Below are 16,039 nucleotides of genomic sequence, written 5' to 3' on the forward strand. Positions count from 1 at the left end.
TAGCCCGAGCTCAGCTCGGGCTTACTGCCAGGGAGGTTAACTGATATTTGAGCTGATCTTGCTCTTCTTCAAGTCATGTAGCGGGTGTTCCTCTAATTATGATGCATCTTCCTTTTCCACCGTCACGCAATGCTAGAACCAGTCATAGGGCAATTTTATTTGTCCCAGGATGCTTTCTTGAAACTTGAAAAGGATGAGTAACAACGGTCATCTCCAAGTTGTATTTTCAAAGAGATCTTTGTATTGTTCTTCTTATCAGTCGGGTTGCAATTTAGTACAGTTGCCATTCACTGTGCAGATCTATATGAAGATTTACAATAGTCCCTTGCTGAAGATATCTTTTCATCATTTAGAATATTTTCATTTCTCTTGGAATGCAAACAAATGTTAAACTGTCCTTTATTCTGGTGAATTGGATTTTCTCTTTTAATTGTCCATGTATTGCATATTTGAACGTTTCTGAAGAATATTCTTCTTAACTTCATGTGAACAGCGCAGTGGCGTAGGGGTTAGTGCTCTCGCCTTGCAGTGCTGGGTCTACAAGGAGTTTTTATGTGCTCTCTGTGTCTGTGTGGGTTTCCTCCGGACACTCTGGTTTCCAACTCTTCAGATAGTACTGGAATGGCTAGGTTGGGCATCATCTTCAAGGATAAAGGCTGTATGAGCAAATCCAGCAGTCACTCTTGTTCAGGCGCTGGGCATACTGTTGATGCATCAAGTTCAATTTATTTTTAAGTCTTCCTTGTAAGTTGCAAAGTTCAGCTTTTGTAGTCATTAAATGTATCTTGTACAGCAAACACCTTTATAGTGGTATTTTTGCGGATAATTGATATTGTTCTCAGCACCTATGAGAAAAAATAAAAAGGAAGAGGAGAGAAGAGAAAACACAAAAAAGTAATATGCAACATTCTGGTGAATTTTCAGCATAAAAAAACTAAACTAACTACCTTCCCACTTGTGGTTCAAAAAGAAAAACATTGTGATGCTATACGGTGCTGGGTGAATTCTTACTAGTTTGCTCTAGTGTTCAAACTTATAACTGCAGGTTCCTTCTCTTCTTGCTTATGCCTTTTCTTAAAGAGGAACTCCAGCCTAAACAAACATACTGTCATTAAGTTACATTAGTTATGTTAATTGAAATAGATAGGTAATATAATTTCTTACCCACACTGTTTTAAAAGAACAGGCAAATGTTTGATTTCATGATGGCAGCCATCTTTTTGGTTGAAAGGAGGTGACAGGGAGCCTGAGACATAGTTCCAACTGTCCTGTGTCCTGATCACCTCTCCCAGTTGCTAGGCAACGTGAATAACAACCTAGGAAATCCCATCATGCTCTGCACAGCATCAGGGAAAAGAAGCCTGGACTTTTTTCCTTTGATGGGTGGAGCCTAGATAAATATACAGCTAAAAATGATGCTTTGATAAGAAAAACAAAGTTCTGATGCTGTGAAACTGTTAAAGTATGGGGTGCCCCAGGGCTCAATCCTCTCTCCCCTGCTTTTCACGATTTACATGCTACCGTTGGGAAAACTAATCCAAAAACATGGCCTGACATACCACTGCTATGCAGACGACACCCAACTATATCTTTCCTTCAAGCCTGGTGTGACAGACCCAACTCTAACTATAAACGCCTGCTTACGTGAACTACAGCAATGGATGAATGACAACTGGCTGAAACTAAATGCAGACAAAACTGAAGTCCTTCTGATTGGAGGGCAGAGCATGATAACAAAACAACTTAACTTGCAGTCTTCACCACTGGGAATAGGAGGCTCGGATCTACGCAGCTCTGATCATGTGCGTAGCCTGGGAGTTCTAATTGATGGGGATTTAAACTTCAGAACTCAAATCTCTGCTGTGGTGAAATCATCCTATTTTCAGCTGAAGAACATTGCAAAAATCAAGCACCTTATCCCCCCAGAAGATCTGCCAACCTTAGTCCACGCCTTCTTCACATCCCGACTGGACTACTGCAATGCTCTATACACTGGCCTTCCAAAAAAGGCCTTGTACCGCCTACAGCTGATACAGAATACTGCTGCCAGACTGCTAACCAACCAACCCCGTCACTGCCACATAACGCCAGTCCTGCATTCCCTTCACTGGCTACCTATAGAATGGAGGGTCCTATTCAAGATCGGCCTACTGACATTTAAATCCCTGAATAATCTAGGCCCTGGATACATGAAAGATATGTTACAGCTGCGTAGCAATCCCCGCATTCTCAGATCCACAGGTTCTAATAATCTAGTCATACCCAGAGTCCACTTGGAAACTTTTGGTCCCAGAGCCTTCTGTCATGCTGCCCCTACGTTTTGGAACTCCTTACCTCAACAGATCAGGACAGCCCCATCCCTGGACGTGTTTAAATCCAGACTGAAAACCCACCTGTTCAGTTTGGCATTTGCAGAAATATAACTTTTGTTGTGTGAATACTTCATCCTACTAATTACTGAATCTGAGAGAGCCTAAGCGCTTTGAGTCCTATGGGAGAAAAGCGCTATAGAAATGTTATTGTATTGTATTGTATAAAGAAACACCAAGCCTTTTCAGTTCTGCTGAGTAAATTTTTAGTCCGGAGGTTCACTTTAAGTTCATCTTAGTTTGTTCTTTTAAAAATCAAAGTAGTATTATCCATTTTCTGTAAATGTTGAGATATGCCTTCTCTTTGAATAGTGTTCATTTTCTTCTTCTGAAATAAAAAACTTTCACGTTTAAGCTGTGTATTAGAATCCATCGATAGCATATAATACATTTCTTCATTCATTGCTTCATGTATGTCGTGGCTTTTATCATAGCTTGACATCAGTAAGTCCTTGTCCATTAACAAAAACATTTTCTCTTGTTATCTGTTCATCACTTTAGTAAACTGTTGTCTCTTCAGTGTTACACTTCTTGAATAGAATATTCATCTTCAAACTGTTCTTCTTGAACTTTGTCAGTCGCTTGCCCAAGGCATGGATTTCTCTTCCAGTGTCTTGGTGTACATAACTCCTTTTCTACTTCATGTATTTAAAAGTCTTCATCAATCTAGGCTTCATTCTTCACATTAGGCCTTTAACCACTTGCCGACCGCCCACAGCCGATGGGCGGCAGCAAAGTGGACGCCAAAAGGACCGCAATACGCCGAACGGCAGCGGCTCCTTTGGGCGTGTTGGGACAGCGATCGCCTCACTGGTGACGCACGCTACCGCTGGCAACAGGCTCCGCCCACCCGCGACATCATCCTGCCGGCCGCTAGTAAGCGCCGATGGGATGTTACCTCCTCGATCGCCGCATGCAAATGTATACAAAGTGTATTATACAGGCTGCCTCCTGCCCTGGTGGTCCCAGTGATCGAGGGACCACCAGGGCAGGCTGCAGCCCTCCATGTCTACACCCAAACACACTGATCTGCCCCCTGATCGCCCACAGCACCCTCAGACCCCCCTGAACACCCCATGGACCCCTGTTTGCACCCAATCACCCCCTAATCACCCATCAATCACTCCCTGTCACTATCTGTCAATGCTATTTTTTAGATCCGGTCCTAATCTGCCCCCTGGGGGCTCCTGATCACCCCCACACGCCTCAGATCCTGACCAGACCCCCCCCCCCCCCTGTGTACTGTATACATCTATCCTCCCCTATAATCACCCACTAATCACCTTTCAATCACCCATCAATCACCACCTGTCACTGCTATCCATCAGATTAGACCCTACACTGCCCCCTGCGGGCACCTAAACACCTGCCCACACCCTCAGATTGCCCTCAGACCACCCCTTCTTACCTCCCCAGTGCAATATTTACATCTGTTCTCCCTTCTAATCACTCACTGATCACCGATCAATCACCCCCTGTCACTGCCACCCATCCGTTCAGACCCTAACCTGCCTCTTGCGGGCATCTGATCACCCCCACACCATCAGATCGCCCGCAGACCCACCGTCATATCACCACCAAAGTGCATTGTTTACATCTGTTCTTCCCTCTAATCACCCCCTAATTACCCATAAATCTCTCCCTGTCACTATCTGTCAGCGCTATTTTATAGATTAGGTCCCTAACTGCCCCCTGGGGGCTCCTGATCACCCCCCCCTACCCTAAGATCCACCCCAGACCCCCCCCCCCCCCCTTGTACTGTATACATCTATTCTCCCCTGTCAATCACCCATCAATCATCCCCTGTCACCACCTTTCACTGCCACCCATCCGGTCAGACCCTAACCTGCCTCTTGCGGGCATCTGATCACCCACACACCATCAGATCGCCCGCAGACCCACCGTCATATCACCACCAAAGTGCATTGTTTACATCTGTTCTTCCCTCTAATCACCCACTTATCACCCATCAATCAACCCCTGTCACCACCTGTCACTGCTACCCATCAGATCAGACCCTAATCTGCCCCTTGCGGGCAACCAATCAACCGCCCACACCCTCAGATAACCCCCCTGACCCCCTCTGATCAACTTGCCAGTGCATTGCTTGCATATATTCCCCCCTCTAATCACACCTTGAGACACCCATCAATCACCTCCTGTCACCCCCCCTAGCACTCCTATCCATCAGATCAGGCCCTAATCTGCCCCATTTTAGAAAGATGACACCCCAAGGTATTCCGTTAGGTGTATGATGAGTTCATAGAAGATTTTATTTTTTGTCACAAATTACTGTAAAATGACAAAAATGAAAAAACAAAACAATAAAAATCAATTTCCGCTAACTTGTGACAAAAAATAAAATCTTCTATGAACTCACCATACTCCTAACAGAATACCTTGGGGTGTTTTCTTTCTAAAATGGGGTCACTTGTGGGGTTGCTATACTGCCCTAGCATTTTAGGGGCCCTAAACCGTTAGTAGTCTAGAAACCAAATGCCTCAAAATGACCCGTGAATAGGACGTTGGGCCCCTTAGTGCACCTAAGCTGCAAAAAAGTGTCACACGTGGTATCGCCGTACTCAGAAGTAGTATAATGTGTTTTGGAGTGTATTTTTACACATGCCCATGCTGGGTGGGAGAAATATCTCTGTAAATGACAATTTTTAGATTTTTTTTTTACACAGAATTGTCCATTTACAGAGATATTTCTCCCACCTAGCATGTGTATGTGTAAAAATACACCCCAAAACACATTATACTACTTCTCAGTTAGGTGATACCACATGCATCCTCGGGTCCTAAGGGAATTAAGTTCAGTTATAGATAAACCCCTTTATCTTATCTTTTGTGACTCTCTTTCAACTGGCAGAGTCCCAGTGGATTGGCGTACAGCCCACGTTTTCCCATTATTTAAGAAGGGCAAAAAATCAGATCCAGGAAATTATAGACCTGTAAGCTTAACATCAGTTGTATGCAAACTATTTAAGGGGTTACTAAGAGATACTACACATGACTTCATAGTAGAAAATAATCTTATTTCTCAGCCAGTGGTGTACCTAGGGCTTTTGGGACCCGGTGCTGGGTATTAAAAGACACACCCCTGCGCCCCCCCCCCCCCCCCCCGAAAAATGGGCGTGGCCACAACCTGCGGCGTGCTTAGCGCGCCGCGGTGAAAAATGGGCGTGGTCATGACCAGATGAGGACTGTAATTTAAGGTATTAGCTAGTGTAGTTGCCCCAGTATAGCTAGTATAGTTGCCCCCAGTATAGCTAGTACAGTTGCCCCCAGTATATCTAGTTCAGTTGCCCCCAGTATAGCTAGTATAGTTGCCCTCAGTATAGCTAGTATAGTTGCCCCCAGTAAAGCTAGTATAGTTGCCCCCAGTAAAGCTAGTATAGTTGCCCCCAGTAAAGCTAGTATAGTTGCCCCCAGTAAAGCTAGTATAGTTGCCCCCAGTATAGCTAGTATAGTTGCCCCCAGAATAGCTAGTATAGTTGCCCCCACTGCCCAGTATAGTTGCCCCAGTAGTATAGTTGCCCCCCGTATAGCTAGTTTAGTTGCCCCCAGTATAGCTAGTTTACTTGCCCCCAGTATAGCTAGTTTAGTTGCCCCCAGTATAGCTAGTTTAGTTGCCCCCAGTATAGCTAGTATAGTTGCCCCCAGTATAGCTAGTTTAGTTGCCCCTAGTATAGCTAGTATAGTTGCCCCCAGTATAGCTAGTATAGTTGTCCTGAGTATAGCTAGTATAGTTGCCCCCAGTATAGATGCCCCCAGTATAGTTGCCACAGTAAAGCTAGTATAGTTGCCCCCAGGATAGCTAGTATACAGGATCTTCTCAAAAAATTAGCATATTGTGATAAAGTTCATTATTTTCTGTAATGTACTGATAAACTTTAGACTTTCATATATTTTAGATTCATTACACACAACTGAAGTAGTTCAAAGCATTTTATTGTTTTAATATTGATGATTTTGGCATACAGCTCATGAAAACCCAAAATTCCTATCTCAAAAAATTAGCATATCATGAAAAGGTTCTCTAAACGAGCTATTAACCTAATCATCTGAATCAACTAATTAACTCTAAACACCTGCAAAAGATTCCTGAGGCTTTTAAAAACTCCCAGCCTGGTTCATTACTCAAAACCGCAATCATGGGTAAGACTGCCGACCTGGCTGTCCAGAAGGCCATCATTGACACTCTCAAGCAAGAGGGTAAGACACAGAAAGAAATTTCTGAACGAATAGGCTGTTCCCAGAGTGCTGTATCAAGGCACCTCTGTGGGAAGGAAAAAGTGTGGCAGAAAACGCTGCACAACGAGAAGAGGTGACCGGACTCTAAGGAAGATTGTAGAGATGGACCGATTCCAGACCTTGGGGACCTGTGGAAGCAGTGGACTGAATCTGGAGTAGAAACATCCAGAGCCACCGTGTACAGGCATGTACAGGAAATGGGCTACAGGTGCCGCATTCCCCAGATAAAGCCACTTTTGAACCAGAAACAGCGGCAGAAATGCCTGACCTGTACTTGACACTGGACTTCAGGCATTTTGGCATTTCCCTCTCCCTAGTCTTTCTCCAGACTCTGGCACCTTGATTTCCGACTGACGTGCAAATGTTGCTTTCATCTGAAAAAAGTACTTTGGACCACTGAGCAACAGTCCAGTGCTGCTTCTCTGTAGCCCAGGTCAGGCGCTTCTGCCGCTGTTTCTGGTTCAAAAGTGGCTTGACCTGGGGAATGTGGCACCTGTAGCCCATTTCCTGCACACACCTGTATACGGTGGCTCTGGATGTTTCTACTCCAGACTCAGTCCACTGCTTCCGCAGGTCCCCCAAGGTCTGGAATCGGTCCTTCTCCACAATCTTCCTCAGGATCCGGTCACCTCTTCTCGTTGTGCAGCATTTTCTGCCACACTTTTTCCTTCCCACAGACTTCCCACTGAGGTGCCTTGATACAGCACTCTGGGAACAGCCTATTCGTTCAGAAATTTCTTTCTGTGTCTTACCCTCTTGCTTGAGAGTGTCAATGATGGCCTTCTGGACAGCAGTCAGGTCGGCAGTCTTACCCATGATTGCGGTTTTGAGTAATGAACCAGGCTGGGAGTTTTAAAAGCCTCAGGAATCTTTTGCAGGTGTTTAGAGTTAATTAGTTGATTCAGATGAATAGGTTAATAGCTCGTTTAGAGAACCTTTTCGTGATATGCTAATTTTTTGAGATAGGAATTTTAGGTTTTCATGAGCTGTATGCCAAAATCATTAATATTAAAACAATAAAAGGCTTTGACCTACTTCACTTGTGTGTAATGAATCTAAAATATATGAAAGTCTAATGTTTATCAGTACATTACAAAAAATTAATAAACTTTATCACAATATGCTAATTTTTTGAGAAGATCCTGTAGTTGCCCCAGTAGTATATTTGCCCCTGGTATGGGGGAAGCTTGGAAGGAGGGGTGGCAGGGAGGGGGGCCAGACTCCCCACCTCCCTCACCTGGGTCCCCTCCTTCTGGTGCTTCCCCCCTCCTAATTAGCAGCAGCTTAAGATATGCGGGCAGGAGCGGGCGAAGAGGACTTACCTGCTTTCTGGAGATGGCGCACACGTCATCCTCATGTGATGCTGGTCTCCGACTTCTCTGTCACTCACTGCACTTCCGCTAATCAGGAAGCACAGTAGGCGGTGGAGAAGGTGGAAAGCAGCGTCACGTGATGATGACGCTATGCGCCATCGCCTGGAACGCAGGAAGCAGGTGAGTAAGTCCGCTCTGCCTGCATATCTAAAGCTGCTGATAATTAGGAGGGGGGAAGCGCCAGAGGGAGGGGACCCAGGTGAGGGAGGTGGGGGGTCCGTCCCCCCTCCCCACCGCTTTCCCCACCACCCCTCCATTCTGTGTTGCTTCCCCCTCTGTGGGAGGCCTTGATGACACCCCCTGGGGCACCCGACACCCGGAGCGGGGCGCCCCCTGCCGCCCCAGGGTAGGAACGCCACTGTTCTCAGCATCAACATGGGTTTACTAAAGACAGGTCCTGTTTGACTAACATGCTCAGCTTTTATTAAGTAGTGAATGCTAATATGGATATTGGGAATGCTGTAGATGTGATATACTTGGACTTTGCAAAGGCCTTCGACACTGTTCCCCATAAAAGTCTGGTGCAAAAGTTGAGGATGCAAGGACTGGGGAAGAGTCTGTGTGCATGGATAGGGAACTGGCTAATGGACAGAAAACAAAGTTGTGGTCAATGGATCATACTCAGAATGGGAGACTGTTAGCAGTGGGGTCCCACAGGGGTCTGTACTGGGTCCAGTGCTCTTCAATGTATTTATTAATGACCTAGTAGATGCAGTAGTGAGCAATGTTGCTATTTTTGAAGATGATACAAAATTGTGCAGAATCATCAACTCTCAAGAAGATAGTGACATGTTGCAACAGGATCTAGATAGGATGGCTATATGGGCACATAAATGGCAGATGAAATTCAATGTTGAAAAAATGTAAAGGCATGCATTTTGGTCGTACCAATGGTCTAGCACCATACAAAATAAATGGGATACAGTTGGGGACATCAAACTTGGAGAAGGACTTAGGAGTACTCATCGACAACAAGTTAAATAATCGTACTCAATGCCAAGCCGCTGCAGCTAAAGCTAACAAAATTTTGGGATGCATTAAAAGGGAAATAAAAACTTGAGATGCTAGCATAATATTGCCTCTGTTTAACTCTCTAGTAAGGCCACATCTGGAATATGGAATTCAGTTCTGGGCACCACATTACAAAAAAGATATTGCAGTTTTAGAGCAGGTGCAGAGAGGAGCAACAAAATTGATACGTGGGATGGAAGGTCTCACTTACCAAGAAAGGTTAGATAAACTAGGTTTATTAAGTCTAGAGAAAAGACACCTTAGAGAGGATCTAATTAACATGTATAAATACATCAGAGGGTAATATAATAGCTTGGCGGATGAGCTTTTTGTCCCTAGGCCTTCTCAGAGGACTAGAGGACATGATCGGCGCATGGAAGAAAAAAAACGTTTTATCCATTTATTTAGGAAAGAGTTCTTTACAGTAAGAGTGATTAAGATGTGGAATGCATTGCCACAGGAAGTTGTTATGGCAAACTCTATACCTGCATTTAAAAGGGGCTTAGATGCTTTCCTTGCGTTGAAAGACATCCATGGCCACAATTACTAGGTAATGCCTAATGATGTTGATCCAGGGATGTTATCTGATTGCCATCTGGAGTCGGGAAGGAATTTTTTCCTTTTGCGGCTAATTGGACCATGCCTTGTAAGGGTTTTTTCGCCTTCCTCTGGATCAACAGGGATATGTGAGGGAGCAGGCTGGTGTTGTACTTTATACTGTTTGAACTCGATGGACGTATGTCTTTTTTCAACCAAAATAACTATGTAACTATGTAAATAATGAACTTTGCAAGGTTGTCCCATATTTAAGACAATTATGCCACCTGGCGGTTTCATAGTCTTATAATTAATATTATTAATACTGCTTGCTATTAACATGATGAAATGCTGACATCTGCCGGTGGAAAGGCAAATATATAGAACATGATTTTATATTATTACATTTTAATGTGCAATTATATCTTATATGATTCATTATTTTAAGAAGAATTATATAATAAGCTTTCTATTTAAATAAGTATATTGGGGGAAGCCCTGTGTACTTCAAGAAGCATCTAAATTGCTGTAGACTTTTTACTTGGTCAAAATGACCAGTTTTATGTTTGGTAAAGGCCAGACACATTCCAAACTAATTAGCAGAAGGACACATTATCAGAAATGCGTCATGAAATACAGTGTTTAATGTTTGAAAGTCCAAATGGCTGGGGAAAATAAGTCAACCAGCAGATAAGATGGCTGGTGACGTCCATTTTTAATTAACTGCCTCAGAAATGACCTAATCAGAATGTGTAAACATTGCAAACCTACGTAGATTCTCACAGTTAAGATAATTAAGGTATTCAAAACAAAAAAAGTGTTATGGGTATTTTAAATGGCAAAGATAGCAAGCTACGCATGGAAGTTTCAGCCAATCAGAACCTGGGATTTAGGGAAATTCCAGATTAGGCAGCCATATTGCATCCAATCGCTATAAAAGTAGGAGCTGAAAGCTCATAGTTTGCACTAGCCTACCGATCTCCTGAGAAGACACATGAAGCAGAAGCTACCTTCCCACACGTGGTTCTAGATGCTGAGCAGATGACAGAGAAGGGGTAATATGCTTAACCTCCTGAGCGGTATGGACGAGCTCAGCTCGTCCATCACCGCCGGAGGCTGCCGCTCAGGCCCTGCTGGGCCGATTTTCTTCAAATAAAGTGCAGCACACGCAGCCGGCACTTTGCCAGCCGCGTGTGCTGCCTGATCGCCGCCGCTCTGCGGCGATCCGCTGCGAGCAGCGGCGAAAGAGGGTCCCCCCAGCCGCCTGAGCCCAGCGTAGCCGGAACAAAAAGTTCCGGCCAGCGCTAAGGCTGGATCGGAGGCGGCTGACGTCAGGACGTCGGCTGACGTCCATGACGTCACTCCGCTCGTCGCTATGGCGACGATCTAAGCAAAACAAGGAAGGCCGCTCATTGCGGCCTTCCTTGTTTATTCTGGGCGCCGGAGGCGATCGGAAGAACGCCTCCGGAGCGCCCTCTAGTGGGCTTTCATGCAGCCAACTTTCAGTTGGCTGCATGAAATAGTTTTTTTTTTATTAAAAAAAAACCCTCCCGCAGCCTCCCTGGCGATCTCAATAGAACGCCGGGGAGGTTAATATTCAGTTGATTTACTTCATTAATTTTTCAGCATTAAGTTCTGTTAAGATTTTAGCAAGAAGTTTTTTTAGAAGCTATTTTTTATGCCATTTCTTTAAAGCGGTTTAAAACTCTGACAAAATTTTCAACAAAAACGTGTTTTCCTACTTTTTATAACCCATACAATTATCATATTTGCTTTTGTGCACAAGTATTATTATTCATTTAGACATTATAACTTCCCAAAGTTCAGTTAATTTATTTTTAAAGCTGCTGGTGCATTTTATGCATAACTGTTGTAATTCTGTTATGAATGCAGCCACCAGTGATTTCTGACCTGTGTTTCACCCCAGGACTCATCAGCTGAATCCTGCACAGCAGAGAATGTTTACATAAATGTATCAAGTAAAGAATGTGTACACAAGATAAACTTAACAGCAGTTCGGATGCGGGTTCTCCCTGCAGAAGAAAGGGTCAACCCTGTGATGTAACCCTTTGAATGCTGTTTTACTAAAAAAAAAACCCATTGTGTTAGTATATTATATGCTGTAAATAATCTTTTAGAGCAAAGAAGAAATTCTGAGTTATATTCCGCTTTAAGAAGATTACTACAAGTTTTACACAGCTACTAGAATACACAGCTATTAATACAGATGGGACTACTTTTGATCTTATTCTACATAACACAACTGTTATATTATTTTTTGAATGTGCTTAGAAGATTGCTTGGCTCTAAAGCCTTGATGAGATGGAATACTGTTAGAAGGAAACACTACTTGGAACTGTTCATATTTTGTATACATGCTGTATGATAAGCAAATACAATTTTTTATATAAAATCATATACTGAGTGCTCTGATTCATTTCAAGGTATACTGTCAATCTATAATTACTGTTATAGAGGGTTCAGACCCCGCTATGCCGGATTTATATGATAGCAATGCTTTAAAGGCTGGTCCTTCACTGAGTTAGCAATCATGAAAAAGGCAAGAACCGTTTAGGTTTTTGACAGAAGCCTCTATAGCATATTTTGAATTGGTGACCTGATTGTTGAGTCCATTTATTCCTTATTTAGCATTCTACTCCTAAAATATTCTTTTTTTCTGCCCCATAGATGCAAAAATCAGACGTTACCTACAACTGACAGATGCCATCCTCAGTGATTCCAGGGCAGAAGAAAAGCAGCGATACCAGGGCATGTTCGACAAGTAGCCTTTGCCACTGACTGAATGGCTTGTCTAAGTTACAATTTTTTTTATTTATTTTTATAGCAGCCATCTTTATGATAAAAATCGAAGATGTGTTTGGTATCTACAGCAGCTATGTTTATGTGATTTCAGAATAACCAACTAATTGATCGTTAGTGACTAAATTACACTGGTGAATTTGTCTTCGTGGTTCCCTATAATTCTGCAGAAATGGGCTGAAGACAAGGTCATCATAACTGCAATCTGATATGACTTTACTTGAAGTTGTAATGCAGTGTTAGGTAATGACAGCCTTAGTGAAACAGGTAGAATAATATATTTTACCGGAAGTGCCTTGTTCCTGCCATTAAATGCAGAAATTGCAACCCACCCCCATGCAGACGTGAGTTGACAGATGATTTAATGGTGGCCTCTTGCCTTTAAGTTTCCTGCATATACTGATGGCCAGATATGGTCTAAAAGAAATTTAGTCTTGCAGGTTGAAAGCTTTGGCCAGTTGCTATTCTGACCTCATTGATAATCAGTCACCTGTCTGGATGTGGATCCTGGCCCAGCATACCCGACTTTCTTTGCACATTTATGGGCAGCTTTAGAACATCTTTGACTTGTGTTTTGGTACTAATGTTTGTATTTAAAGTGTAACTACAGCCCAGAAATGGAACAGTACAGTTTTCAGGGCTGCACAGTGACGTGTTTAACATTTTTGCCTTAGACTGCTGGGGCTCCTGGTTCTCCCTATTTTTGCAATCGTTTCCACCTGGAATTCCAGTTTCCTCCCACATCTGAAAAACAGAGTGCTAGGAAAAAGGAGATCAATTTACTTTTTTCCTTTCTTATTCAAGGTCATATTTGTATAAACAATGAAGTGATTATGACAAGATTACTACTACTTATGCAGTTCATCTTTATGTTCTCCACACATTAATGGTGCCATGTTTACTAAGTATTCAGAGTTTAATAAAAATGTATGCAAAATAAAGAATTAACAAAGAATTCAATTCTTCAGATGCAGGACTATTGATCAACAATCAAAGCTCAGGTACAAAATTAGATACCCGCCTAAAGAGAGGGAAGCCTCAGGATCCTATTGAGGCTCCCCTCTGTATTATAATGCCCTGTCGCTGAGAGTGACCCCACTAGTGACCAAATTTCTCTCCGGGGCCCGGCGGGGGAGGGGGGACGGGACAATGTTGTGCGCATCGGGTTACGCGGGGGGGGGGGGGGCATAGCTAGCATAGTTGCCCCAGTATAGGGAGTTTAGTTGCCTCAGTATGGCTAGTACAGTTGCCCCAGTATAGCTAGTATAGTGCCCAGTAAAGCTAATATAGTGCCCAGTATAGGTAGGTAGTGCCCCAGTATAGCTAGTATAGTGCCCCAGTATAGCTAGTATAGTGCCCAGTATGGCTAGTATAGTGCCCCAGTATAGCTAGTGTGCCCCGGTATAGCTAGTATAGTGCCCCAGTATAGTTAGTATGCCCCAGTATAGCTAGTATAGTGCCCCAGTATAGGTAGTATAGTGCCCCAGTATAGTTAGTATGCCCCAGTATAGCTAGTGTAGTGCCCCAGTATAGCTAGTATGCCCCAGTATAGTGCCCCAATATAGCTAGTATCGTGCCCCAGTATAGCTAGTATAGTTCCCCAGTATAGGTAGTATAGTGCCCCAGTATAGTTAGTATGCCCCAGCATCAGAGCCGTCTCTGTCATTAGGCAACTCTAAATTTTGGCCTAGAGCGCCGTGGGTGGAAGTGGGCGCTCTTTCGCCGCGCTGTGTGTGTGTTTATTTTTTATTTTTTTCACTATCAGGTCGGCGCCGGCTGTGACAGGCAGCTCAGCCTGTGCCTGGTGCCGCCTACTGGTCCGCCCCCTTCCTCTCCCTTCAGAGCGAGCAGCCGGCTGTGACAGGCAGCTCAGCCTGTGCCTGGTGCCGCCTACTGGTCCGCCCCCACTACCTCTCTGTGCAGAGCGAGCGGCCGCACGCTAGTTCGTCTATACGTGCGGCGCCGCCCCTACCTCCGCCCTCCGCCTGTCACACGTGCTTGAAGGCACCGTGTGACGCACCAGGGACCAGTGCCACCGCCGGCTGGCTACAGGAGACTTCAAGGCACCGTGTGACGCACCAGGGACCAGTGCCACCGCCGGCTGGCTACAGGAGACTTCTGCAGGTGAGTAAATGCTGCCCACATTAGCATAATTTACTGGTGATTATCTCCTTATCTCCTACGATTATCTCCTGGTGAACGCTGGCCGCATTACGATTATCTCCTGGTGAACGCTGGCCGCATTACGATTATCTCCTGGTGAACGCTGGCCGCATTACGATTATCTCCTGGTGAACGCTGGCCGCATTACGATTATTTCCGGTGAACGCTGGCCGCATTACGATTATTTCCTGGTGAACGCTGGCCGCATTACGATTATTTCCTGGTGAACGCTGGCCGCATTACGATTATTTCCTGGTGAACGCTGGCCGCATTACGATTATTTCCTGGTGAACGCTGGCCGCATTACGATTATTTCCTGGTGAACGCTGGCCGCATTACGATTATTTCCTGGTGAACGCTGGCCGCATTACGATTATTTCCTGGTAAACGCTGGCCGCATTACGATTATTTCCTGGTAAACGCTGGCCGCATTACGATTATTTCCTGGTGAACGCTGGCCGCATTACGATTATTTCCTGGTGAACGCTGGCCGCATTACGATTATTTCCTGGTGAACGCTGGCCGCATTACGATTATTTCCTGGTGAACGCTGGCCACATTACAATTATTTTCTGGTGAACGCTGGCCACATTACGATTATTTTCTGGTGATAGCTGGCCACATTACGATCATTTTCTAGTGAACGCTGGCCACATTACAATTATTTTCTGGTGAACGCTGGTCACATTACGATCATTTTCTGGGGAACGTTGACCACATTACGATCATTTCCTGGGGAACGTTGGCCACATTACGATCATTTTCTGGGGAACGCTGGTCACATTACGATTATTTCCTGGGGAACGTTGGCCACATTACGATTATTTCCTGGGGAACGCTGGCCACATTACGATTATTTCCTGGGGAGCGCTGGCCACAATGCAATCATTTCCTGGGGAACGTTGGCCACATTACGATCATTTTCTGGGGAACGTTGGCCACATTACGATTATTTCCTGGGGAACGCTGGCCACATTACTATTAATTCCTGGAGAACGCTGGCCACATTACGATTATTTTCTGGGGAACGCTGGCCACATTACGATTATTGTATGGTGAATCATTGCTGCATTATAATTATTTTATAGTGAATCATTGCTGCGTTATGGTTATTTTCTGGGGAAAGTCTGCCGCATTACTTTTATCTTATGGTGAATCTTTGCTGCGTTACGATTATTTGCAGCAGGGGGGCACCACACGGGGAGGGGGGCGCCACCGGCATTCTCGCCTGGAGTGACAAAATGGCTAGAGACGCCCCTGCCCAGCATAGCGCCTCAGTATAGCTAATATAGTGCCTAGTATAGTGCCCCAGTACAGCCAGTATAGTGCCCAGTATGGCTAGTATAGTGCCTAGTATAGCTAGTATAGTGCCCCAGTATAGGTAGTATAGTGCCCCAGTATAGTTAGTATGCCCCAGTATAGCTAGTATAGTGCCCCAGTATAGCTAGTATAGTGCCCCAGTATAGCCAGTATAGTGCCCAGTATGGCTAGTATAGTGCCTAGTATAGT

At 44.5% G+C, this 16,039-nt stretch overlaps 1 protein-coding gene across 1 annotated transcript in view; it reads left to right on the forward strand.

Moving 5' to 3' along the window:
- Positions 1–13,291, forward strand: part of TTC9C (tetratricopeptide repeat domain 9C) — a 99,262-nt gene extending 85,971 nt beyond the window's left edge. Inside the window, exon 4 of the mRNA XM_068259433.1 lies at positions 12,236–13,291. Within this exon, the coding sequence (XP_068115534.1) occupies positions 12,236–12,333 (98 nt within the window). The 3' untranslated portion in view covers positions 12,334–13,291. The remainder of the gene's footprint in view (positions 1–12,235) is intronic.
- The last annotated feature ends 2,748 nt before the right edge of the window (positions 13,292–16,039 follow it).

This window comes from Hyperolius riggenbachi, chromosome 11 (genome assembly GCF_040937935.1).
Source record: "Hyperolius riggenbachi isolate aHypRig1 chromosome 11, aHypRig1.pri, whole genome shotgun sequence".
NCBI lineage: Eukaryota > Metazoa > Chordata > Amphibia > Anura > Hyperoliidae > Hyperolius > Hyperolius riggenbachi.